Source organism: Chiloscyllium punctatum, chromosome 11, assembly GCF_047496795.1.
Source record: "Chiloscyllium punctatum isolate Juve2018m chromosome 11, sChiPun1.3, whole genome shotgun sequence".
Lineage (NCBI taxonomy): Eukaryota > Metazoa > Chordata > Chondrichthyes > Orectolobiformes > Hemiscylliidae > Chiloscyllium > Chiloscyllium punctatum.
Genome location: NC_092749.1, coordinates 95,708,619 through 95,735,226, shown reverse-complemented (window position 1 = coordinate 95,735,226; position 26,608 = coordinate 95,708,619). Strand labels below are relative to the sequence as shown.

At 41.2% G+C, this 26,608-nt stretch overlaps 2 protein-coding genes across 5 annotated transcripts in view; one reads left to right on the top strand and one right to left on the bottom strand.

Annotated features, from left to right (window-relative positions):
• Positions 1–9,002, top strand: part of pcmt (protein-L-isoaspartate (D-aspartate) O-methyltransferase) — a 56,334-nt gene extending 47,332 nt beyond the window's left edge. Inside the window, exon 9 of one of the 2 annotated variants that reach the window (XM_072581318.1) lies at positions 8,223–9,002. The gene's annotated coding sequence lies outside the window, so the exon portion shown is untranslated. The other variant, XM_072581319.1, reaches the window with a different exon arrangement.
• A 6,995-nt stretch (positions 9,003–15,997) lies between these two features.
• The window catches only part of lrp11 (low density lipoprotein receptor-related protein 11), a 35,390-nt gene continuing 24,779 nt past the window's right edge, over positions 15,998–26,608 (bottom strand). The window contains exons 5-8 of one of the 3 annotated variants that reach the window (XM_072581316.1): positions 26,318–26,491; positions 21,316–21,486; positions 17,915–18,016; positions 15,998–17,033 (exon numbers count right to left, since the gene is read on the bottom strand). In XM_072581316.1, coding sequence (XP_072437417.1) covers positions 16,879–17,033; positions 17,915–18,016; positions 21,316–21,486; positions 26,318–26,491 — 602 coding nt within the window. In that variant the 3' untranslated portion in view covers positions 15,998–16,878. Of the gene's footprint in view, positions 17,034–17,914; positions 18,017–21,315; positions 21,501–26,317; positions 26,492–26,608 lie in introns of all 3 variants that reach the window. The other 2 variants (XR_011961920.1, XM_072581317.1) reach the window with 2 other exon arrangements.

The following is a 26,608-nucleotide window of genomic DNA, read 5'->3' as shown; positions in this document are numbered from 1 at the left end:
GACTTATCTGAAGTGAGATGAGATGCTCACAGTGTTCTCAGGACTTTCTTTTTGTTAATCTTGTGGTTCCTCAGTCTCTCCTTGTCTTTCTGCCATCATGTTTAGCATATCTGCAGTTTGGATATCATCTGTTTAGAAGCTCAGATAACAACCTGGGCGGCACGGTGGCACAGTGGTTGGCACTGCTGCCTCACAGCGCCAGAGACCTAGGTTCAATTCCCGCCTCAGGCAACTGTCTGTGTGGAGTTTGCACATTCTCCCTGTGTCTGCGTGGGTTTCCTCCGGGTGCTCCGGTTTCCTCCCACAGTCCAAAAAAAATGTGCAGGTCAGGTGAATTGGCCATGCTAAATTGCCTGTAATGTTAGGTGAAGGGGTAAATATAGGGGAATGGGTCTGAGTGGGTTGCTCTTTGGAGGGTCGGTGTGGACTTGTTGGGCCGAAGGGCCTGTTTCCACACTAGGGAATCTAATCTAATCTAGGGAATCTAACTCTTCCAGGTGCTTCTTCAAACAGTGTTTATTTAGATTATATGCACAATGATCATGTAGCAGCTGTTAAAGTTCTACTAAGCTGTTCACGTTCTAGCCCTGTAGTGTCTATTACATGACTGTCACAGTTATGTTATGGCATGCCGGGAGAGGCTCATCCACATATTCATAAAACCCCCTCTTTCCTGCAATGCACAGATGGGCATTTTACTGTTAAATCAACCAGAAAACCAAGATTTTATAAATATGTCAACAATGTATATAATTCACTCGTACTACAAGGTGGCACAGTGGTTAATACTGCTGCCATAGTGCCAGGGATCTGGTTCACTCTCACTCTCAGACAGGTGATTTTTGTAGTTTGCACATTCTCCCTCTGTCTGTGTGAGTTTCCTTTGGGTTCTCCAGTTTCCCCCCAGTCCAATGATGTGTAGGGTAGGTGGTTTGGCTATGCTAAATTGCCCCATAATGTCCAGAGATGTACATACTAGGTGGATTATCCCTGGGGAATGCAGGGTTGCAAGGATGGGATAGGGGGTTTGAGTCCAGGTGAGATTCTCTTCAGTGGCTTGGTGTGACCCTGAGGGCTTCCACACTGTAAGGTTTCTATGATTCTGATTAGCTTGAAACACTTTGTGTTTGTCAAGATCTGGCTGCCTTTTTTAACTTTGAATTTACCCTTCAGTGTTGTAAGTCTTGAGAATTGAAACATTTTTGCCTTGTACTTTGCTGAGAGGTTATATTAATCCGGTAATGCACTGGAATGCATGGATTAGTCTTTGTCCTGAATTGCATTTATACTCTCAGTTTAAGATACAATGGGATGTATTCCTGTTATAAATGGAGGAATGCAGATTCGCCCATTGAAGTGTGTATGTGTATCTTCATAGAGTAAGGATGGAGGTTTAATTGATAAACCTTAATATAGCAGTATCTGTTAGCCTTTTTGAGTTAAATTATTTGTTCTATGTTTCCCTAAGTAGAAAGTCAAAATCCGTTGTCAATATGTACCTAGCCAGTTAGTTTAAATTTAATTCATGGTCTAGCATCACTAGTTTCAGTACCTTAATTTGGAGCATAAGGGTTGCCTTGGCAAAGAGAATTTCTATATTGAGATTGTGGCTTGCATTTTAAATGAGCAGGTGGGCATTTGTCATTTTCTCTCCTGTAGCCAAGCCATAATTTATATACCAGTACTTTTGCCTAACCTCCATTCTTGCTGTAACAAAATTGAAGGAACGCTGCTTTTCAGTCAACTCTCTAAGATGCAAAAGACTTTAATCAGTGATCTTAAAAGTAAATAGACTGGAACTAATACACGTTAGAGGAGAGCTCAGAGTAGATTTATTCTTGAGTTTAAAAAGCTCACTCTCAAAGTTGACGTAGAAGTGTGTGAATATCTTCCAAGTCAAAATCCTGAAGCATGTATATCTGAACCACAGGGAGTCTATGACAAAATCTGCAGTGGCCATGCTCACTGTATCCAGTGTTTTATTGTTATGAGTGAGTGACTCAATGATATTGAAAAGCAGCCACAGCCAGTCTGCATGTAAGTCACAAATATTCAATCTGGTGGATGTAAGTGCAGCAGCATTAGCAGTGTTACTAATGTATGTAACGTTGACCGTACATGAGGGTCACCAGTGTAGCAGTTGCAACAGAGGAGGCTAAAAATAAGCACATGCCAATCTGCTACCTACAACAGATAGACAGGGTTGATAGGATAGGACATTTCAGAGGCAAGGCTGTACTACACGGCAGGCTCCAACCCAGTCACTTGACCCTCCTAGGGTCAAGTTGGAGGTCATTCAATGCTGTGGAGCACAAAAGCATTGTTATGTGTATCAGCATGACTTATGTAACTGTTACCTATATACTGAAAATATTTGGCGCTTGATGAAAGTATTGCTGTAAAGAGAGGTTCCATAAAATTTCAATGTTGCTGTTGTGAATTTGGGATTTAATTAATCAAGTTGGACAGCAAACGGTGGTGTTGGTCGCTTCATTTGGTCGAACCTCAAGGCATTACTATTTTCAGGACACCATTCAGAAGATACTGTTTCCGATACTTAATTACCTTAACTTATCCAGTAGTCATGATTTAGGCCTGTAGCATGTGGACACAATTACACATGGTGTTTGCATCCAGGAACATAAACAGTGCCATCATATTTACGGGCAAAACTGAATAAGAGCAGGTTGGAAATGTACGCTCATCGTCTCATTATAGAGTTCATCTTCAACAACAGGAAATACCAGGTGCATGTGGACCAGGTTATTAAATGTAGTCACGAAAAATAGAGTTCCTGTATAAACCTGGATGTGAATAAACCTGGATGCAAGCAAACCTGAAGTACTGACATACACCAGGAGAGAGCAGTGTTGCAGCAATGTATTTTAGTTCTATACATATTCAACTTTGATAGTCTATCACTTTGAGCTGTTAAGGAAACATGCTAACTGTTTGATATCAGCAAACTGGCATTCTCTGAAGAATCATGTATTTTGCAATATTAGATCCAAGAAAGGAGATCATCTTTTGCAAGTTGGCATATTTCAGTGTTAGGAGCATGTATAATGCTTGATGAAGCCAACAGCATTTAAACCAAAAATCTTAGCATGAAGGCAATGCAGATACTGAAGTATGGAGCACAAGATATGTGTTCTACTGTTCAGCTGCATGAGTTCAATGTGAACCTATTTGGTAAATAATTAATTGTGAAAACTAACTATAATCCATTAAAATGATTTGGTATAAGGTACTGACTAATGCACCAAGTACACTGCAGGAACTTCAAAAGTGTGCTCTTATGTTTTCGCTCCTGTAATAAATCTGGATAGCAGGATGGTTACTTCAGATGCATTAATCAGATAACCAAATACTGAAACGATACAGCTGTTTTGCTACATGCGCAAGTAGATGATGTGCATTGACTTCATCTTCCAACTCAATTTTGGTAAACATAAGTGCAGCCTACTTTAGGACAAAACAGCAAAAAGGTTGAAGAGATTATGGAGAGTTATCTTGGAAGTTTGGCCTGATACGATAAACAGTGTGAGAGACAGATCTTTTTGACCCTATGAAGACGAGATCAGCATTTCAAGAGCTGAGGTTGCTAAAGGAAACTGGATGTTTATTTCCTGAAGTTGTATTGTCACAGAAACATTAGATATGTAGACATATAGCAAACCAGCCACACCAATTCAAAGAACCATTGCACCCTCCAGGTTCTATTACACCCTCAATGTACAATTACACATTCACTGTATATAGTCCCTCCTCCCTACCCTTTATCTTAGCCTGCTTGGCACACTCTCCTCATTCCTGAAGAAGGGCTTATGCCGAAATCTCGATTCTCCTGCTCCTTGGATGCTGCCTGACCTGCTGCGCTTTTCCAGCAACTGTAGTCCTCACTTTCTCCTAATGCTTGAAATGCTCCAGATTATTCACCCAATGGGATCTGGGACACAAAGTCATCATATGTCCTTAAAAATGTCTACAATGAGATATGGTGAACCACTATTTCATAAAATCTTTTCAGATGTATTCACCACTAACCAACTCAAAGCTTCCTTCAATTCTGAGGATTGAAAATTTGAAAGAATCAGAATAATAGCCAAAACTGTATACAGTGAATTTGTGTAATTGTACATTGAGGGTGTAATAGAACCTGGAGGGTGCAATGGTTCTTTGAATTGGTGTGGCTGGTTTGCTGTATGTCTACATGTCTAATGTTTCTGTGACAATACAACTTCAAGCATTAATCAAGTACACTAAAACAAAACCAGATCTCCATATCATACTTGAGGGTGTCACATTCACCATTATCAGTGTTTGTGAAATGTGTTAAGCCATCACCTGCGCAAATTTTCAGGAATACAAGAGAAACCTCTCCAAAACATACAGAATGCAGACGTGCCTGGTCTGTATGTTTCAAGGGAGATTAGATTAGATTAGATTAGATTCCCTACAGCGTGGAAACAGGCCCTTCGGCCCAACAAGTCCACACCGACCCTTCGAAGAGCAACCCATCCAGACCCATTCCTGTACATTCATCCATGACTAATGCACCTAACACCACAGGCAATTTAGCATGGCTATCTATAAAGTGTGCAGTGAGTCTTGAGAAATTTATGTCATAGCATGAATAGAATGACATTGAGAAACAAGCCAATAATGGAATTGTAGGCCTATAACACCCAGTATTCCAAATGATCCAGACCATATCACAAGATGCTTGGAACGTGGAATTGTTTTCATGGTGATCCACCATAATTAGGACTCTGATATTACACAAGAGGCCAAAAAACCTACAAGCCATGAACACCAAAGTGATGAATCTATTTCTCAGGAAGGTTACAAGATCTGGGAGGATCAGGAGGCCACCTTCATGTTGCACAGACACCTAAGTCTCCGTTTGTCATTCAAGAGTTTACCTTCTGCATAAGTAGTTGTCACAGTCTCCTTCAGTATTACTCTTAAAACATTTCCTACATCACATGCATTAATCTAAGAATGTGCAAATGAAGAACAATGTCATAAAACCAGGATTCAAGGCTGCATGTAACCATCAAGCTGTGTTGATGTTATTGGTGATGGTTGAGTCTGTTTAAATCTCTGGTAGACCTAGTTATTGAGCTGTCCTGTAATTATAAATAATTTGAACTGGTAAATTTTTATGGCTTGTGTGTGCGTTTGGATGTTAGCACTAAAGTCAGAAACTCTAATGGCAATGTGGCCCCAGTAATCTCCTCTTCGGATCTAACTGCAAAATAATGCTACTTTTTAACTTTAATCCTGTCCTTTGATCTGAAAATTATATGGATAGATTCACATAGCATGCAAATAGATCTTTCAGTCCAAAACATCCATGGCAACCAAGTTTCTTAAACTAGACCAGTCCCACTTGCCTTTGTTTGGTCCATATCCCACTAAACCCTACTTATAGTTTACCAAATATCTTTTAAATGTTGTAACTTGTCTGAGAAAGTTGAGGACCTAGATTCAAATGCCAGCAGGCCAGAAGGTGAAATTTGAATGCAGTTATGATGACCATGAAACCATTGCTGTTTGAAGAGAAGATTTCTGCCTTGTAAATGTCCATTGGGAAGAAAATATGGTCAGGGTTACATTTAAATCCAGGCCCAGAGCAGTGCGGTTTACTCTTAATTGCCCTGTGAATGGCCTCCCAAGTCATTCTGTTGATCAGCTGTGAGAAAAGTCTCAAAGAAAGGAATGCAATCAGATGAGCCAGCTGCCATTGACTAAAGGCATCAGCAAGGGCAAACAGCCTGCTGACTGGGGTGGAGAGGTGGGGTGGGTGGGGGGGAATCTCCTTAACATCTGGTGTCTAATGCCCAACAGAGCTGTTTTTTAGATAAACTTTGGCATTTATAAGACATTTGGACAGGTACATGAATACGCAAGATTCAGAGAGAATTGGCCAAATGCAGGCCAGTGGGACTAGTTCACTTTGAGAAACTTGGCTGGTATGCATATGTTACTTTATGACCTTTTTAACTACTTGTCTGCAAATGTCTCTGATCTGAGCAAATTGCGTTATTAATTTAAACTCCCTCACATTATCTGCAAACCCTCTCCCAAAATGCTCTACAACAGAATCCTCAAAAGCGAATGAGACACCCATTGGCTCACTCACCCATTGGCTTTACTAACATGGCAGTCGCCTTGATCTGTAATTCTCCCAGGCTTATCAGACTGTGTTCTTTTATTTATTGTATGTTTTAAAATTTAGATTCCAAATTGTAATTGTTATAAATAATTCATTTGTAACATTGCTTTTACATTGTGCATCGTTCTGTTTTGCCCCTCCACATAAGTACATCTCTCCAAATAATCCTATAGTCCTGTTTTGTTTTCATCCGAATAATTTATCCAGCTCACTTATGAGTAGTATTATTGGAGCTGCTTTCATCACCTTTAGAGACTGTGCAGTCCAGGTCACAGGAGCTAAGTGTGTAAAAATAATGAACTGATTTGATGTCCCCTATGGCTTGTTTGCTACTCATGTTTTAGATCTGTGTCACAGCTTACTGACTTCGGAATGATTTGGCTTAACTACTTGGTCAAAGGCCTTTTTGATTTTGAACAGCCTTATTGAATCACCTCTTAACCTTCACTGTTTGAACAATCCCAGCTTTTCCAACCTCTATGTAATTGCTGTCTCCCATACCAAGCACCATTCCAGTAAGCCCAGTTCAAACTCCAAAAAGTGTAGTGCACAGAATAGAACTCTTGTTTCAAGCGTTGGCCGAACTTGTGTAGAGAGCGGTTAAACATAACTTGGTTGCTTCTGTAGTCTTATCCTGTATTAAAAACAAGGAGCTGCTATGTTGTCATAACAGCCTTCTCAACTTGTCCTGCAATCTGCAAAGATTTGTACGATCCTCCACCACCTTAATAATTATGCCATTTAGTTTATGTTGCCTGTTCTTATTCTTTATATGAAAAGTGTAATTTCACATTTAATTTAATTTTATGTGCCAAACTTCCCAGAAGTCTAGGTCTCCTTCTGTCCTAACTTTCTTTATATCTCCCAGTTTTGTATCAAGACCTCAATGTATTAAAGAGATGTGATCCTTGGGCTAACCCCTTTTGGAGCAATACTTAATCTGTCTTTTAATTTGAACCATAAGTGTCTGCCATTGCTGTTGACTGTTTGTCCCTCAGCCATGTCCATGCTGCATTCTTTCTTTAATCCCATAGACGTTGTGAAATTGATGTTTAATTTGTGATATTTCTTCAGTTGCTTTTCAAATATTCATTTTTCCAGCAACCACCTATCAACCTGTTGCTTCATCAAAGAACTGGATAACATTTTCTGTTTGTTTCGTAAAGTATGAATTAATAACTTACCCATGTGTACCATACTTCCCACGTTCCAGAATTTGAACCAGATGAATTTGGTCTTCCTGAGAGAAGCTTATTCCTAAGAGTATGATCTCTTTAAGAGAAGCAGCTAACCTCGTTTATACTTCTGTTCCCTGGTCCTTTTCAACCTGTCCATGTCGAATTATTTGTGAGTACATTTAAGATGGAAGGTTTTAGGACCACTGCCATTGATGGACTTCTACATTGGAATCCGTTTCTTTTGTAGGTAACATTTTCATCCAGTGGGGTGTTTGCAGTGCAGATAAAAACCACGTGGAGGTAAAATACAATCCAATAAGTAAGTCCCTGAGGTAGGTAGGTCAGTGTACAAATCATAGTATTATCATGTGACTCCTCTGGTCCATTGTGCCTGTGCTGGCTTTCAGAAAGTGCTTTCCAGTTAGTCCTACCATACCAATGCTTTCCCATCTTCATCCCCACCAGTTCTTTCCCATAACCAGGCAATTCTTCCTTTTAATCATTTGTTCAATTCCCTTTTGAGTTATTATTGAATCTCCTTCCACTACCTTTTCAAGGAATGTATTCCACATGGTTGTAATTCGTTTTTAAATCAAACAGTGACGTTTCTGTAGTTCTTTTGCCAGTTAGCTTGAATCTGTTCCTTCTCATTGACAATGCTCCTATTGGTGGAAAGTTTCTCTAAATCACCTTTCTCAAAGCCTTTGTCCTTTTAAAGTCCTATTTTTCTCCCTCTCATGTTCTCTGCTGCAAGAACAATGACTAACAAGATCTGCTAAATGCAATAGCCACTTTTTATTTTATTATTGTGATCACTTGAGTTGATACTGCTATAGTTCCTAACTCTCTCTTTAAACCCACAGGGATGAAATGTGAAGCTTCATCTGTGTGCTCAGAACCTGATGTTAATGTGGAGTACATATCTCCCGTTCTAAATGCTTTGAAAATGACAGCATTGCAGCTTGTTTTTGGACTGGAAAAAAAAAACATCCACACACTTAACTGGTGTGGAGCAGTATTCTTGCAATGAATTTAATAAACCTTGCCTGGGGAAGAGCTGTTATAAAGGATTTTCAGAATCAAGTGCAGATTTGGAAGAAATTTTAATGTGGCTTGGTTTCATTTTTAACTGGCAAGTGTGAAGCTGCAGCAAGGTGCCAGCAGATGTGTGGTGTGGCTAGTTTTTTTTTCTCCCTCATCTGAATTGATAGGTGTTCAAATCCTGCACCATTACAACGTAAACTTAACCTGTGCACCCATGGCACCAATGACATAATGTATGCAAGACCTTTCTGTATGCAGGTATAACTAAGCACTAAACATTGAAGTTTGTAGTGTGCCTTGAGTTGCCATCCAGATTGCCATGTTTTACTAGTCCCTGGAATCAACCCTGCCAAGCACTACATGAATACGGTGGCAAATGCATTGTTGATTGTAAACACAGATTTGAACATATTGATGCTTTCAAACATAGTTTTTTTTTAAGTTCTGTGCTGCTATTCCTTTGTTTTGTGTTGCTTCACAGTTGAATGTAGTAGAAATTATTTAAACCTATGCTGTACAAGCTTACAACACACTATGGATCGTAGTTAAAATTTCTTCAGTGTATGCATTCTTGCTTTGCAAAATAAATTTTAAAAGCAGTTGAGTTGTTTTGTATTTTATTACAACTAAGCTACTGTGTAAGAATCTATATGGCAGAATTGGCTAAGTCGGAGTGTTTTTCTCCTTCAAAATCATTAACCTGGGATCAGTTTAGTGATTCAATTTAACATTATTAATTGGGCCTGCAATATGACTCACTTACTTGGTAGAAACTAAATTTGTACACTGTCCTCTCCAAATTAAAGCACATGTCCTGGTATTACTCCATTTTCAACTAAACAAAAGTTTGAGATTAACTATTCCCTAGTGCATTTCCTATAGCAATTTTTCTAAATAATTAGTTCCCTTTTTCTCATGCAGTGCAAATAAATGATTTCTTTAGTCAGTCCTAACGTATGCAAAATGAAAGGTTTTGGGCACTTCTGTTATTCAGCACTACTTACATTTATTGTAGTTATACAGTGCTAGTAATCCTTAATGATAAGATTGTGGCTATACTGCCTCTTGAATATGCTCTGCCATTCAACAGTACTCAGTTGAGGCCAGTAGTCTCTCTGTACCCTTAACTGCCTCATACCTCAAACCTCTTTCCAACACAGCCTTGAATATATTCAGTAACCCAGCTGTAGCTTTCTGCAGTATAGCATTATTAAAATTCACAACCTCCAGAAAAAGTTCCTTTCATCTCCTTCTTAGGTATTTACTGCAAAAATATCATTGTGAAATCTTGTGACTCCTTTGGTTCATAATGCCTGTACTGGTTTTTGGAGTTTTACTACCATTTCAGCCCCTCAGCTCTTTATGGCCCAGTAATCTTTCCCTTCAGTTATTTATTCTATTCTCTTTCAGAGCTACTATGAGTCTGCTTCCACTGTATCATCAGGGAGTGCATTCCAGATCATAAAATATTTAATGTCTTAATTTTTTCTAATGGTTCTTTACCAACTATCTTAAATCTGGTTACCAACTCCAATGTGGTGTAACTAGTATATGGCCGGGGGGATGGCGACGAGAGTTTCTGCTTTTGTGTGTCTAGTTTATTTGGCATTTTCATCTCACACCACTGGTGCGTTGCAATGTGAAAAAAACTCACCCTCAGTACACAGTTTCTCCATTAGGAAGACCTCAGCTGTGCCTCTTAGGAACATGTGGAAACTGGGCAGTTCATTCCACATACGAACCACCCTCTCTGTGGAAAAGGTTGCCCCTGAGGTCCCTTTTAAATCTTTCTCATCTCACCTTAAAAATATGCCCTCTAGTTTTGAACTAGAACACCACAGATTATCAATACCATGCTCACAGGGATCAAATTTACGCAAGTGGAGAATGCTATTCCTGGATGTGATGATAGAAAGAACACAACAGTGAATGCACTATAAGAGTGTACAGAAAAGCCACACACATGGACCAGATCCTGAGCTACAACAGCAACCACCCAAACACATACAAGAGAAGCTGCACCAGGACTCTGTTCAAAAGGGTGACAACTCACTGCAGCACTCCTGACCTGCGAAAAGAAGAACACTTCTACAGAGTATTGACCAAGAATGGTTATCCTTCCAACTTCATTCACAGATGCCTGGCAGACAAAACAACATGAGGAGGACATGCCATGACCCAACACACTACCATATATAAAAAATGTCTCAGAACCAATAGCCAGACTTCTCTGATCACTGCGATCCGTGACAGCCCATAAACCAACAGCTGCACTCAGACAACAACTCAGCAGAACAAAAGACCCGGTACCCATCATGTGCAAGACTAACTAATTTACAAGATTCCACGCAAAGACTGTACGAAACACTATTTAGGATAAACAGACAGACAACTAGCAATTCGTATTCACGAAAACCGACTAGCCACTAAATGCCACAATTAACTGTCTCTGGTAGTCATACACACAGATGACAAGGACCACAAATTTGATTGGGACAACACAACGATCATAGGACAAACTAAATAGAGGACAGCGGGAGAATTTCTCGAAGCATGGCATTCGACCACAGACTCAACACACTTAGACCTAGACCCAATATACCAACCATTACAGTGAACAACTGGAACCAGCAACCAGAAGCAGCAGGAAGAAAACCAAATAAATTCCAGAAAAGATAGTTCAGCAGTGCTTCACAGGAGGCTTCAAAGCTCTGAAGACGTGACCTAGATGGGACAAAATATCTGCAAATCAGCTTCCCATCACTTTGAATGTACCCACAACTGCAGCAGTTTTGAACTCCCCTAACCTAGGAAAAAGACCTTTGCTATTCACCTCATCTATGCCCCTCATGATTTTATAAATCTCTATAAGATCACACTTCAAGCTCCTACACACCAGTGAAAAGATTCCCAGCCTCTGCTTATTATAAAATGTCTATAGTGATTGCAAACAAGTAAAAACTTGCAACCAATTGAGGAAGTGATTTAATAAGATAGTGTCTGATGCCTTTTACCCACACTATCCCCATAAGCCTTTACACCGTTAATAATTTAAAAACCAGAACCTCTGAAATTGCTGCCAGGCACAGACCTCGGAGGTCCACATGAGAAGAAAAAATAATTGAAGGGAATGTAGACTCCAAGCACTGCTTGCAGGTGCAATGGGAATTTAAATCTACTTGTTTCAGTTTAATATACTGTATTTACAGGTTATGGGAGTGTCTACATTGGAGAGGTCAAACACAGGTAGATGACTGTTTTGTAGAACACCTCCGATCAGTTCACAAGCAGAACCACAAGTGACTGGTTGTTTATTTTAATTTCCATCTTATTCTCTGTTCTTGGCCTGTTGCAAGGTTCTAATTAACCTCAATCCAAGATCAAGGAGCTGCTTCCCATCTTTCATTTAAACATTGTACAGCTTTCCAGACTCAACTTGAGTTTGGCAATCTCAGACTCTATTCTCTGCTCATTTTTTAAAAACTCCCCCTGGAGTGTTTGCTTGCCAACACCAAAGATGGCTGTCAGCCACTTGTACAGATGGCTGAGATGATGTCGCAGCACTACAATGAACCTTCTGGCCTTGCCCCAGCCTCACTGCTGAGGGGCTGATGCCACCCTGTGCCCCCTGTCCTGTTAATGATTGCATCTGATACCACCCCTACACCCTCCTCTCATTTCTTACTGCACAGACTGCCATGTTGGCTACAATTCTGCTATTCACATCTTTCACAGGCATGTGATACAATACTTTGTTCTGTTATCACTTTCAATTTTCCCATACAAGGTACAACTAACTTTTTTGCCATTTTCTCTCTCCTGTCTCAGACTCAATGACAGATCTTCATTTGTCCTTTATCACCATCCCAGCTCCTCTCACTTTAAAATTAGCATTTCTAGTATTTCCTAGTTCAGATGAATGATTATGTACTGATTCTCTTTCCATCTATATTGCCAGACCAGCTGGGGTTTTCCAACATTTTCTGTCTTTATTATACTATGTTCCCTTGGTTTCACAGCATATTGTTCGTAGAAACTGTCCGATGCACACTCATTGTTAAGTTAACCATCTGAAAGTGGATTTGCCAAGTTGATGTGAAAAACAGAACAGCACTCAGCAGATGCAGACAACTGCCACCCTGTGGTAACTTAATGCCATTTCAACTATGCAGCTTTTGCGAAAATAAACATAAAAATAGTATTTGGCACCCTGAGCCTGCTCTGCCATTCAGAAAGATCATGGCTGATCCGATTGTGGTCTCAAACTCTGCCTGCCTGTTTGCTTCCCAAAATACTCCATTGTCTTTTTGAGCAAAAATTCATCTAACTCAGTCCTGAATATTTCAATTATGCTGCATTCTAGTAAAGTGAATTCCACAAACTAAGGACCCTAATGAAAACATCCTGCTCAGAGTCATAGAGAAGTACAGCATGGAAACAGGCCCTTCGGTCCAACTTGTCCATGCTGACCAGATATCCTACATTAAAGAGTCCCATTTGCCAGCACTTAGCCCCTATCACTTTAAACCCTTCCTATCTAGCTTTTAAATGTTGTAATTGTACCAGTCTCCACCATTTGCTCTGGCAGCTCATTCCATACATGCACCATCCTCTGTGTGAAAAAGCTGCCTTTTAGGTCCCTTTTAAATCTTTCCCTCTCACCCTAAACCCATGCGCTCTAGTTCTGGACTCCCTCACCCAGGGTAAAGACTTTGTCTATTTACTCTATCCATGTCCCTCCTAATTTTATAAACCTCTACGAGGTCACCCCTCAGCCTCTGACACTCCAGGGAAAACAGCCCACCCTATTCAGCCTCTTCCAATAGCTCAAACCCTCCAACCCTGGCAACATCCTTGTAAATCTTTTCTGAACCCTTTCAAGTTTCAGGAAGGAGACAGAATTGCACACAATATTCCAAAAGTCGGTTAACCAATGTCCTCTACAACTGAATATGCCAACGTTCGACAAGGTTCCCCATGGTAGACTGGTTAACAAGGTTAGATCACACGAAATACAGAGAGAACTAGCCATTTGGATACAGAACTGGCTTGAACCTAGAAGACAGGTTGGTGATAGAGGGTGCTTTTCAGACTGGAGGCCTGTGACCAGTGGTCTGCCACAAGGTTAGGCACTGAATCTACTGCTGTTCGTCATTTATATAAATGATTTGGATGTGAACATAGGAGGTATAGTTAGTAAGTTTGCAGATGACAGCAAAATTGGGGGTGTAGTGGACAGTGAAGAAGGTCACCTCAGAGTACACCAGGATCTTGATCAGATGGGCCAAGGAATGGCAGGTGGAGTTTAATTTAGATAAATGTGAGGTGCTGCATTGTGAAAAGGTAAATAAGGGCAGGACTTATACACTTAATGGTAAGGTCCTGGGGAGCGTTGCTGAACAAAGAGACCTTGGAGTGCAGGTTCATAGTTCCTTGAAAGTGCAGTCTCAGGTAGATAGGATATTGAAGAAAGTATTTAGTATGCTTTCCTTTATTGGTCAGAACATTGAATATAAGAGCAGGCTTAAAAAGGGAACACCCATAATTTTTAAACCACATCTCATAGTTCTAGAACTCCCCCCACAGGGAATCCTCTTCATGTTCACCATGTAAAGGGATATTGGCAAATGGGGCTTGATCAGTTTAGGATATGTGGTTGGCATGGATGAGTTTGACTGAAGTGTCTGTTTCCTTGCTGTATAACTCTGTCAAGTCCCCATTCCATCTTACTCTTTTGATCTTATTAAAATACGTAAGTTTCTTCTGAACCTGAACGGGTATAAGCCACGCGCAGCAGGTCAGGCAGCATCCAAGGAACAGAATTGACGTTTCGGGCATAAGAAGGGCTTATGCCCGAAACGTCGATTCTCCTGTTCCTTGGATGCTGCCTGACCTGCTGCGCTTTTCCAGCAACACATTTTCAGCTCTGATCTCCAGCATCTGCAGTCCTCACTTTCTCCTCGGGTATAAGCCAACACTATTCAGCCTTTCTTCATAAGAATCATCCCAGGAATAAATGGTGTCAACCTTCTCTGAACTGCTTCTACTGCAATTATATCCTTTCTTAAGTAGGGCCATCAAAGCAGTACACAGTGGCTTAAGGATTTTCCTTGCGGTTGATGCTCTGTAACTACACAGTTGAAAACAAGAAACATTTCTATCAGGAGCTTGCAGACCAATCCACATCAAACGACCTGCTCTGAAATATCTGTACATATTTTGACTACTAACAAATTCCACCATTTCAGCTAAGACAATCCATAATTCTGAAACCATGTCAATTTGCCCCATCTCCCAATACTAGAGAATCCTTTAAAAAAAACATTCCTGCCCACAACAAACCAGCTCTTCCTGAGGCCACAGCACATTAATGTGCCAAGCTTCATGGAAATTTGTTCCATTAGGTTTTGAGATAAATGAATTTCAAATAAAGCTAGAAGCATTACTGCCTCCAGCCCCACCCACCCCGCAAACCGGCTTTAGTGATACAAGCATACAAAATTGCCATGATTATCGCAGTACCTATCGTACAAACTACTCTTATTTCTTGACCTGTAATCTGTTCTGCAGCTATTGTTATTGGGCATTCAATCTTCTAAAATCGTAGTAATTATGGTCTTGGAGTGCTCCTCCATAGAGATTGACAGTTCAAAGCCCTTGGTAAATTGGATATGGTTATCTGTGGGCTAGCACCAGGTAAAATTACCTGGAAATTTGTCAATTTTGCATGTTAAAATGAACAGTAAATTCGTTCAGGGAAGGGAAACTGATCCCCATATCTAGTTTAGTCCATAAATGATTCCAGTCCACACTACAAGATTTACCCTTTGATATTATCTGCAGTGCCTGAAACATTTACATTTTAAAGAGACTGCATAGATCTCTTGCCTTACTGATGCTGAGTAGGAACAAATGGTTGAAGGGTTATTTTCCTCCATTGTGCTAACCTTTCAGGGCACTGAGTTCATAACGTCTTCTGTATGTGACATTGCTGTGACCTCTGCATATCGCTCTCACTGGCCCAATTAGCAGTAGGGTGACACCAGTGCCACCTGATTCAAGGTCAGCTAAACGTGAAATGCTTTAAAACCCCTGAACTCACTCAAATCTTTCCTTCCATACAATAGACATAATTTTGGCACGGAGGGTTAACAAAACCATATAAATGTAAAGTACCTTGAATGTAGATTGAGCAAAATTTCTTCTAACATTCCTTCTTGCTTGTCTCATTCATGATGCCCAACCTCTTCATTCTTCCTCCTCTGGGCACTATCCTAACTGCATGCAGTGTTGTCTTTCCTTCGTCCCAATGCAAAGACATTAGGACATGCTCTAAGCTGGCAATTCAGTGGACAGTCAATGAAATACTGCACGGTTGAAAGTGTTTTTTTTTGATAAGGCAATAAATTGAAGCCTTCCTTTCCAAACGGATGTAAAAGGATCCAGTTGGACTATTTCAAAGAACAGTATAAGTGTTTCCCAGCGACCTGACCAATGCATATCCGTCAATCAATATCATCACAACAGGTTATTTGGGTGGTCATTATTACAATGCATGAGATAAAGCAATAATGTTGGATAATCAAATCCAGAGTCACACTGGGTAAATGCCATTTATTAGAGATGAACCAGGAGTCAAGAACTGTTGGTATTTAGTGGAATCTTTGAAAAGGCAACTCTTCCAATTTTATAAAGTTTAACAGTTTGCAACAATATATTATACTAAACTAACACACTCAATAGGCTGAGTGCTGTCCTTCTAGGCTAGGAATTTCTCCAGTGCTGCATTTTATCATCAGTTCAGCCCTGATATTCTGCAATTTTGCTGCTTACTTTCTGACTGTTATTAAATGTCTCCAGGATAAGAGACCCAGAAACCACACAGCGAGTGGGACAAACACTGGCACAACTTTACATTGAAATTATTGGACAGGGGGAAGGTGGAAACTGCTCACAGGGCAAGTATGAAGGGGAAACAGAAACCTGTCCCAAGACAGGGAGGAAATGCAGCTTCCTCAGGGAGCGAGGGGGTCAAGAATTCACCCAGTGCCAACCCACCACAGGATCACACAGTAGGGGGACCTCACAGAACAGTTTATTAGGATAGTCAGACTTCCTGTCAGACAGCACAAACCTTATTCAGCATGTGAGTCTGCAGCAGAAGTTGACTTGTTGAGATGTTTCACAGCAAGGTGAAGAATTAAAATTTCTCGATCGACCACCAATCTTAGAGACAGCCATGTAGGAGTCAATCATTATGGCAACAGTACTGGCTTGGTCTGAAAACTGTGTTTTGTTTTTAAGTATGCCCAGGACTTGCCAGATATACCTGTGTGACCGGGAAGTAATAAGATCAAAGGGTTCTACTGCGCTCTACATATTGATTCGGACAAACACACACAAGCATATTGAATTGTTTTACATCGAGAAGCACACTGCTACGGTGATTGTTATTTAAGAGGCACCATTTCCGGCTCACAGGTACATGCCATTTATCAGGTAGTCCGACTCCTCCGACGTTATGGGGCGGAGCTTCTTCAGTCTGTGCCTCACCAACTGCAGCCGGCAGCCAATCATTAGCAGGAGCAAGGCAGTGATAGCAAGTCCCAGGGCCAGGGGTAGCACAGCACCTGTAAGGCAAGTTCGGTGAAATGGTCAGCACTCTACCCTACACAGCCTCAGCTTTAGGAACATGGGACTGGGGGAACGGAGTACAGACAGAGGTTGGGGTAAAAGGTATGAAAGGTCAGATTATTTTCTAATCAATCTTGTGCACAGGGGCAGACAGAAACTGTGACTGCTGGGCTTTGAGGCCCATGTTTATGATGTGCTTCAGTAAATAAAAGCTTGTAAGTGTGGTTGTAAAATAAAATTATGCTGCAGTTCTATGATTTTGTCTGGTTATTTAGTTAAATTGCATCGTTCCTGCTCAAACTGCTGCCCATTCTTTATGCCAAGACACATGTATCCTTTGGAATTTCAGGTCTGCTTATTATAAAAGACTTTGGGATAATAAAGTTAGTAGAAATACATGGTGTTGTAAATGCTAACGTGTCAGACTCTGCTCCATTAATACTGTACATGATTTTGAAATCATATTCATCAGTTTAAGACACATTCAGATAAGTACATAGATAGGAAAGGTTTGGAAGGATATGGGCCAGGAGCAGGAGGGACTAGCTTAGTTTGGGATTATGTTTGGCACGGATTGGTTGGACTGATGGGTCTGTTCCCGTGCTGTATGATTCTATGACCCCTACCCCAACATGCACATATCCCATCTCCACCCCGTGCAAAGCTCCTCTCTCATTCAATATTTCTTGACTGTGTTCAGCCTTCAACTATTAAACAAAAGGAGACTTTAGGAAAGGAAATCTCACTCAATGCTAGTGTTTCCTGGAGAACTGGGGGTGCTGGCCTTCATGGGGAACTCCAGTTGATTGTAAAATTGCATTGGGGGTTGGATTTCACTATAAATCACCTGGTAAAAATAAACACACAAATGACTGACCTGACTCTGGAACTGGGTGAATTCCTCTTCCATGGCTGATCTTAGACATCAGAACATCAGCTTCACTTGTTTCCACTGTGCTTGTCTCTAAAGGGTTATCACCTGAACAAACATTAAAAAACAAACTCAAACAGGGCATGCCAACCTAGACAGGATCCCTCTTTGCAACTGCTGGCTGGATTGAAACAACAATTAGGAGGAGAACAGGTAATGTATTAGCAAGAGTGAAAAACATAATAAAACTCTGATATGAGGTCTGACTGGCATCATGTTGGCAAGTCTTTAGGTGCTTCATATAATAAATAGAAATTAAAGAGATGGAGAAAGAGAGGCACTCGCACACAAAAGAAATGAAATGCAGAGAGATGGAAAGCAGAAATAGAGTCTACTGAGTCATATAGATAGATTAAGTTCGTGAGCAAAATTTGGCAGATGGAATACAATGTGGGAAAATATGAAGTGACACACTTTGGCAGGAAGAGTAGATGAGGTGAATATTACTTCAATGAGCAAAATTGCAGAAAGCTGTAGCAGAAAGGGATTTGGGGGTCCTCATGCACAAATCACAAAAACCTAGCATCCATGTTCAGCAGATAATAAAAAAAAAGGCAAATGGCATGAATGCTTTTATTTCAAAGGGGTATAAAAATAAGAAAGTCTTGTTAAAACTACATCAAACATTAGTTAGACTACTGCTGGAATATTGTGAAGAGCTTTTGTTTAAGGAAAGATCCACTGTTATTGTATGCAATCCAGAGAAGGTTCACTGGGTTGATTCTGGGTATAGAGGGATTTTATTTTTAAATGAGATGTTAAGTAATTGGATTTGTACTCACTGGACTTCAGAAGAATGAGGGATGGCTTTACTAAAACATATTAATCTTTAGGGAGCTCAACAGGGTAGATGCAGAAAGGTGATTTCACCTTGTGGGAGAGTCAAGGATCAGATAATAATCTCAGAGTAAGGGCTTACTCCATTTAAGATACAGATGAAGAGGAATTTCTTCTCTCGGGGGTTGTGAATCTGTGGAATTCTTTACTGCCGAGGGCTGATGAAACTGGATTCTAAGGCTGAGACATACAGATTTCTAATCATTATGGGGACAAGGCAAGGAAGTGGCCTTAAGGATGATCACGTTAGCCACAATCTCACTGAATGGTGTAGTGGATTTGATGGGCCAAACTGTGTACTTCTGCTTTTAAATCTTATGGTTTTATAGTAGAAAAATAGAAATAACGTGAATTTATATCGTACTTTCCAGATCTACTGGTCATCCAAAAGGACTACAAATGTGAGAAATATATTTTTAGAACTGCAGCCATTGTATTTCAGGCAAACACATAGCAATCATGTGCACGCAACAAAGTCCCAATAACCAAGTACAAACATATAAACAGTTCATCCATCTTTGATGATGGTTATTGAAAAGGGAAGGTTGATCAGGAGATGGTAAGATGTCCCTATATTTAGAGCTGTCACCGTGAACTTCTAGTAAGGAGAAGTAAAAGCAGTGTTACTTGTTCCTTGGTGTTTGTTTAGGAGGAACAAGTGAGTAGAATTGGTTCCTTTGGCCATGGGGTCAGTGAAACAATATCCAGGGAATACTGGGAGTCTGAATAGGGCAGAGCAAACTGTTATCGGGAAGGTCAGCAGGAAAAAGACATACAAGAATGTGATGTATAACAGCAAGAGTCAAATGGGCCATTGAGCCGGTATTTGGTCTCGACTTCACTTTAAAAGCCTTCATTCCCTTGAAGTCAATCTCAGCCTTGAATATGTTCAACAATTGTGCACCTACAATCCTCGAAGTTGGAAAATTCCATAGACTGGTTTATTTATTCATTTAATATATTGTCATTTGTACCTAGGGTACAGTGAAAAGTGGATAATGTCGCCACGTTCTGGCGCCATCTTGGATTACAGAATAAATTACTGATTAAATTGTATGAATGGTAAAACACCGAATAAATTCATATTAAATTGGTATTACTAAAACTGAAACAGCTCTCCTTTCCGTAGATTTCACCCTCGCTGTTCCTCCAGTTGCTGGTGTCCAACGTTGTGCCCGGGATCCCAGCAATGTGCTCCTTTCCTGCCTCCACCAGTGCTATTGCTTCCACATCTGCTGCCTCCAAGCTTGAGATGGTCACACTGCGTGGGTCCCGCACCTTCTCCAATGTTGGACATCGACTGATGGGTCCGGGCTCTGAGCCGACTGAAAGGGTTCTGGCTCGCCTTCAGCTGCCGGCTCCCGAAATGGAGCGGGGATGGAGATATACAGGGCCCTGGCCTCCCACGGGCCGGCCCCAGGGCAACCAAAACAAAAAAGAATGATCCTCAGTGAAAAAATTGAACAGGCGTACGTGCAGAGCAGACTAACGTAATAGCAGAGTGTGTAGGACAGAGTGGAATTTAACAGGCGAGTATCCCATATTTCTACTGAGAGTTCCTCGACTTCCAATAGTGCACTGCCCTCAGTTTGTCCTTCAATAGCTATCACACACTGAAACAAACCCTACTGGTTCAACTCTGTCAGCCCTGGCTCAGAGGTAGAGTTCTTGGCTCTGTTTCAGAAAGCTGTAGATTGTACTGCCCCTCTGGAGAGCAGCACACATACCTTAGAACTTCAGTGCAGTACTGAGGGAGAGAAGACTTTCAGACGAGCAACTAAACCAAGGAATAAGCAAATGATATAGAAACTCAGCAGGTCTAAGAGCACCTGTGGAGAAAGAGATACAGTTCTCATTTTGAGCTGTGTATGAATGTAAAGGTCAAATGGAATCCAGGCCAAATATCAGTTATGATTTTATTGAATGGCATCAGACCCTCAATGGGCCGTATAACTTTTGCTGTTATAAATTATATTCTTATTACAGTCCACACTGGACTCAAAATATTAACTCTCATTCTCTCTCTATAGATCCTGCCAGACCTGCTGAGATTCTCAAATTTATTTCAGCTTACCAGCATCTGTGGTACTTGGCTTTTATTTGAGAGGTTAAAGCTATGGCCTGTCTATTCGGTTTTGTGGAGATGAAAAATCACAGCATTACTCTGAGAAGAGCAGGAGAGCTGTCTCCATCTAAAGACCACTAATGTACCTCTCACTAAAACATCAAACCTAGATCACCTAGCCATTATTGCTTGTCAGAGCTCGCTGTGTGAAAATTGGCATTACAACAGTAACTACACTTCAAAAAGTGTTCAACTATGGGGCACTTTGGGATGTCCTTAGTTTGTAGAAGACACTATAGAAACAAAAACCCTTTTCTCATTCATCACTAAGGCAGTGTTTCGACTGAGCTTGTTTCTGGAATCAAACGCCTATAGTGTTTACACGCACACCATCATTTCTGAAGAATAAAATCATGACAACTGCACTTGGGTTTGCTGTGTTTACCTTGGACTCCTGTGCATCCATTTTCACAATCCAGCTCCTGCAGAAAGTTATTCCGGTTGCCCTGGCACCCACTATAGATGAAGTGTCTGCAGGTCTTTGAGACACTATCAAAATACCAGCGAGGGAAGTGGCCCTCGCACGGACCTGGGGCAGGAGGAACCAAGCAGTACTCTGCAAGAAAAAACCTGGCATTGATGTATCATAGTTAATGTGGTAAAGCCACAGCACTTGACAGATGCACCTTATCAGATAAAAACTGACACCGAGCCTCATAAGGAGAGGTAAATAAAGGGTTAAGGGGTGGGGAGGAGGTACTCGATTACTGGCATTATTGCTGGCCTGCTAATCCAGGTAATATTCTGGGAACCCGGGTTCAAATCCCGCCGCAACAGGTGATGGAATTTGAATCTACAAAAAAATTTGGAATTAAGAGGCTAATGATGACTGTGAATCCATTATTGGACAAACCCATCTAGTAGGATAGAAGGCTGGCACAACACGAAGGGCCTGTACTGTGCTGTACTATTCTATGTTCTAATGCCCATCAGGGAAGGAAACCACCTTCCCTTACCTGGTTTGGCCTAAATATGACTCCAGGCCTACAGCAATTTAGACAATAAGGGATGGGTAATAACAGTGATGTCCATGTCCCATGAATGAATTAAAAAAAAAGAGTAAAATGTTGATCAAAAAGGTAGCTAGTAAAGGAGGAGACATTCATATATCAATATGAAGAGGTTTAGGGAGGGAATTTGGGAGCTTAGGCCCTAGACAGCAGAGATATGGCCATCAATAAAGGGCAAAAGAAACTGGGGGTTAAAAAAAGTGTCACAATTGAAAGAACACAGTGTTCTTTGAGGATTGTAGGTTGGAGGAGGTTATAGAGATAGATTTGAAATCAAGGATGAGATATTTATAGATGAGAACTCAATGCAAATCAGCAAACACAGGGCATGCAGGGATGCAGGACTTGGTAAAAGGTACGATATGGGCAGCAGAGGTTTGCATTACCTAAGTCAACGAGAATTGCTGCAAAGAGATCATCGACAGATTGTTGGAGGGACTGCGTAAATGTAGGCCATGGCACCTGGAGCAGGACGCAGCCATAAAAATGGGAGGAAGGGAAAAGCTTAAAGTAGTGATTATGGGAAATGGATACTTAAAGGGACAGATAGCTTCATTTGTAAGTAGGATAAAGTGTTACACATGGTTTAGAGGCTTCATGGTGCCAAGGACAGCTCAAACTGAACTGAATAGGTATTGGAGAGTGTGTGGAAAAATCCATCTTTATTAGATCCAACTACATAAAGGATTAGCCAGGGACAAGGCGCTAAATTGAAGGCCTCAAGGGATATAGCATTACTCAAGTAGCACGCAAGCTGAACTAGGGAGAAAACACATCAGGGAAGTGAACATGTGACTAAAGATATGGTTTGGGACAGCTGGGTTCCTTTTTATGGATACTAGCACAAGGATCAAGATAACTGGGATAAGCTCCACCTCCAGGCTGGGAGCAGGGCCATAGCAGAAAGGATAAACAGGGCACTGTCAAGGACTTTAAACTGGTAAGCGGGAGGTGGGTGCTAAGCTGAAAAGGTTATTGCAGTATTTTCAGCATCAGTGGGACTGGATGAGACACCCTACTGTTACAGCACACTGAATGGGGGGCACAAAACAGTTATACGGCCTGGAAAGGAGAATTCACGGCAGGGAGGGGTTGTACATATGTCTGCATGCAGCTGAAGCTTCGCCCATGAAGAACCCCTGAGAAACCGTGGAAGTGGGACGACTGTGGGAAAGGCTTCTGTTTCCCGTCTGTCCTGGAGGCTCATCGGAGCAGTCACACCAGGGAAAGGCTGTTCTCCTGCTCCGAGTGTGGGAAGGGCTTTATCCATGCCACCTCTTCAAATACCTCAAGTCCAGGAAGGTCCTCAGCACCTGCTCCGACCTGCTGAGGCACGGTGGGTTCACACTGGGGAGAGCCCCTTCAGCCCCCACCGAGTACAGGAGGGGGTTCACCCGCTCCTCCTGCCTGCTGGCCCACCAGCTGATCCACACCGGAGAGAGACCATTCGCCTGCCCCGAGTGCTGGTGGAGGTTCACGCTTTCCTGCAACTTGCGGAGGCTCCAGTGGGGGCACCAGAGCTCCAAACAATCTGATTCCACCAGTGACGCTGCTGTGGGGCATCCCCAGGACTGAACCTCCTGTCCGTTCTGACAGTGGATGTGGAGGGAGAGTCAGTGGGCTTTTTTTGTTTTCTGCTGGACTGCAAGCCCCTATCCCTCAACACCCATGGTGGCTCAGTGGTTTGCACCGCTGCCTCACAACACGAGGGACCCAGGTTCAATTCCAGCCTCAGGTGACCGTCTGTGTAGAGTTTGCACATTCTCCTAGTGTCTGGTTGGATTTCCTCCGGGTGCTCCGGTTTCCTTCCACAATCCGAAGATGTGCAAACTGGCCCACCTAAACTGCCCAATAGTTTCAGGAGTGTGTACGTGAGGTGCATTAGTCAGGGGTAACTGTAGAGTAATTGGGTAGGAGAATGGGTCTAAGGTGGGTTACTCTTTGGAGGGTCGGTGTGGACTTATTGGGTCAAAGGGCCTGTTTCCACACTGTAGCGTTTCGATGATAATCCAAAACAAACAGCAAGGAAATAAGTAACGTGACAGTCATAGGTTCCACTCAATGTTTGAAAGGTAGAAATGTGCAGCACCCACTGAGATTCCAAAATTAAGTAACGCTGACTTGTTCTATGAATGGAGCAAATCTGTTAATGAGTAAAATAACACATCAGTGGGAGATGTTACAGAACCAGTCTACAGGTCGTTCTGCTATAATGCATATTTTGTTAACATGAATTTGCTGTAATGCAATTGTGAGTTGGAGACACTGTTTCTAAAGGGTGAATTTTTACAACATGTGTTGGCTGTAACGCGATTACATTGCCAACACTTGAAATGCTGTTTCTAATGCATGATTTTTCTATAATGTAGGGGCTACACAAGAATGCAACCGTTAAGGAAGAACTACCTTATGGGAAAGATAAAGTCCATAAAGGAATCCATGGATATTTAGAAAGGTCAGAGACAGCAAAAACTAAGAGAAGCAGCAGACGAAAATCAAAAACAATGTGTAGGTTCTGGTAAGTGAGAGCCATGCAAAGGCTACAAAAGAAAAGCAGTATGACAAGAAACTGACAAAGGATGTCAAAATCAACACAAATCTTTTACAATCGCTTTGGGAAAGAAAATGATCAGGTGCAAAGAGAGCTCCTTAAATACTGATAATTATTAAATTACCAATAAAATGATTGGGGAATATTAGCTAACATGTTTAATACGTATTTCACGATAGTATTTATAGAGTATGCCAACATTCCAAAGAAACTATTCATAGTTTTAAAAGAAACTGAAAACATTTCTGGTGCCCTAATTATATCTTCCAAAATTCTCTCACCTTGGAAACTGTTCTTTAGATTGGAAGGTTACACATGTGACCAGGCTAGTTATCCTTCTATCTGTGGTTAGGAAATTACTTGTCAGGACATAATCGAGAGATGTGGGAATTGTTCAAGATGTTTGTTAACGTAGGTGACCAGTCATGATCATATTGAATGGTAAAGCTGATTTGAAGGGCTGAATCTTGTTGCTATTTCTGCACGTTTAACAATTATATATGAAATGCACATATACAGAATCTCAGAAACAGGATAAAGCATTTCATGTGGAATACGTTTGTTTTAAGTACCATGGCTCAAGTTGTGTAGATAAACATGACACTTATTTTGTGCATAGCTTGAATCTAGTTCATGACCAACTTGCCTGGATTTGCTAACAGTTTGTTCAGGAAGGATTACTGGAAGGGCATACCTACTTAGTTTTCAATAGTATCACAAATATTTAACTGGACCAGTGTAACAGGCAGTGCAATAAGGGTCTCAGTTTAATGTGTCAGCTAAAGGATTAGTACGCCCTCAGCATGGCACTACCATGTGCATTTGTGGAGAGGAAAAGAAAATATCACATCTGAGACCTTTCATCAGTTGGAAATGTACATTTTGAGCAAGGGGAGAATAGGAAAGACAAACAAAAGATAAGTGTGGGATAAGGTAATGGGCAAGAGGGATGAAATGTCAAAAGATTTCATAGTTCAAAAGGTCAAAGGATCTAAAGAATAGTTTCAAGGCCTTTCCCCACAAGATAACATTGTAGTGATTACCATGAACCACTGATCAGACATCCAGAAGAGGGATTAATGGTTGGAAATCAAGAAAGACTGAACTACCGAAACAAAGCCTCACAAAATAAAATGGGGATATTTTATTTTATTTTATTTATTATTGTCACATGTACCGAAGTACAGTGAGAAGTGTTGTCTTACCAGGGATACAGGGATAGTTGTAATCTAAAATGTTGAACTTAAAATGTTGAATCCAGAAGGTTGTAGGGGTGCCAAGTCGAAAGCTGAGATACTACTCCTCAAGCTTGTATTATGTTTCACTGGAACAGCATAAGGGTCAAGATCAGAAAGATTAGAGTGTGAGCAAGGTGGAAAATATGAATGATCAGCAGTAGGAAGCTCAGGGTCATGCATGTGGCCTGAATGTAAGTGTTCAGTAAAGCAGACACCCACCATTCCCAGTGCAAAGTGCAAGCTCAGTGGAAAGCACAGATAGTTTAACTTGGCGCTCTACAGAGCTCAACAATTTTAGAACATTACTCTTTGCCCTCATTCTGTGTGCTTTCTTCTCTTGTTGAGTTTCTAACCTACTTTCTTATTTTAAAAGCACTTGCCCATGAAAATGTAGAAGAAGCAATATCTGTCCTTCTAACCTCCTCACCATCCAAGGCCCCGACAACACAAGTTCCAAATGAAGCCGTGATAGGCTTGTGCTTATTTAAGTTTCATACATTTAATACAGCAGTATTGATACAGTGTCTGCTACATTGGGGAGACCAAATGCCAGCCAATTTCTCTTCAAAATCACTTGATCTCACATACCTGGAAGCTGGCTAGGATTGGGTTTGTCCATCCCTTCCGTTCTGGATGACTGTGTTGGTTTATGGTTCACTGTTGAGGTCTTGTGGAAACTGTCAGAAGATGGCCACACGGCCCTATATTGGTCTGAGCTAGCAGCAAGTGTTGAATGTGTAATTGACTTACGGCCTACATTAACTTTAGCACAAAGGAAAAAAAAACATCAGCTTACATCATCATTTTTCCATCTCTCCAACTCATCCTCCCACTCTCCAGTTAATGAGAGCAAGGCCAAACCTTTGGCCCATGCTTAGG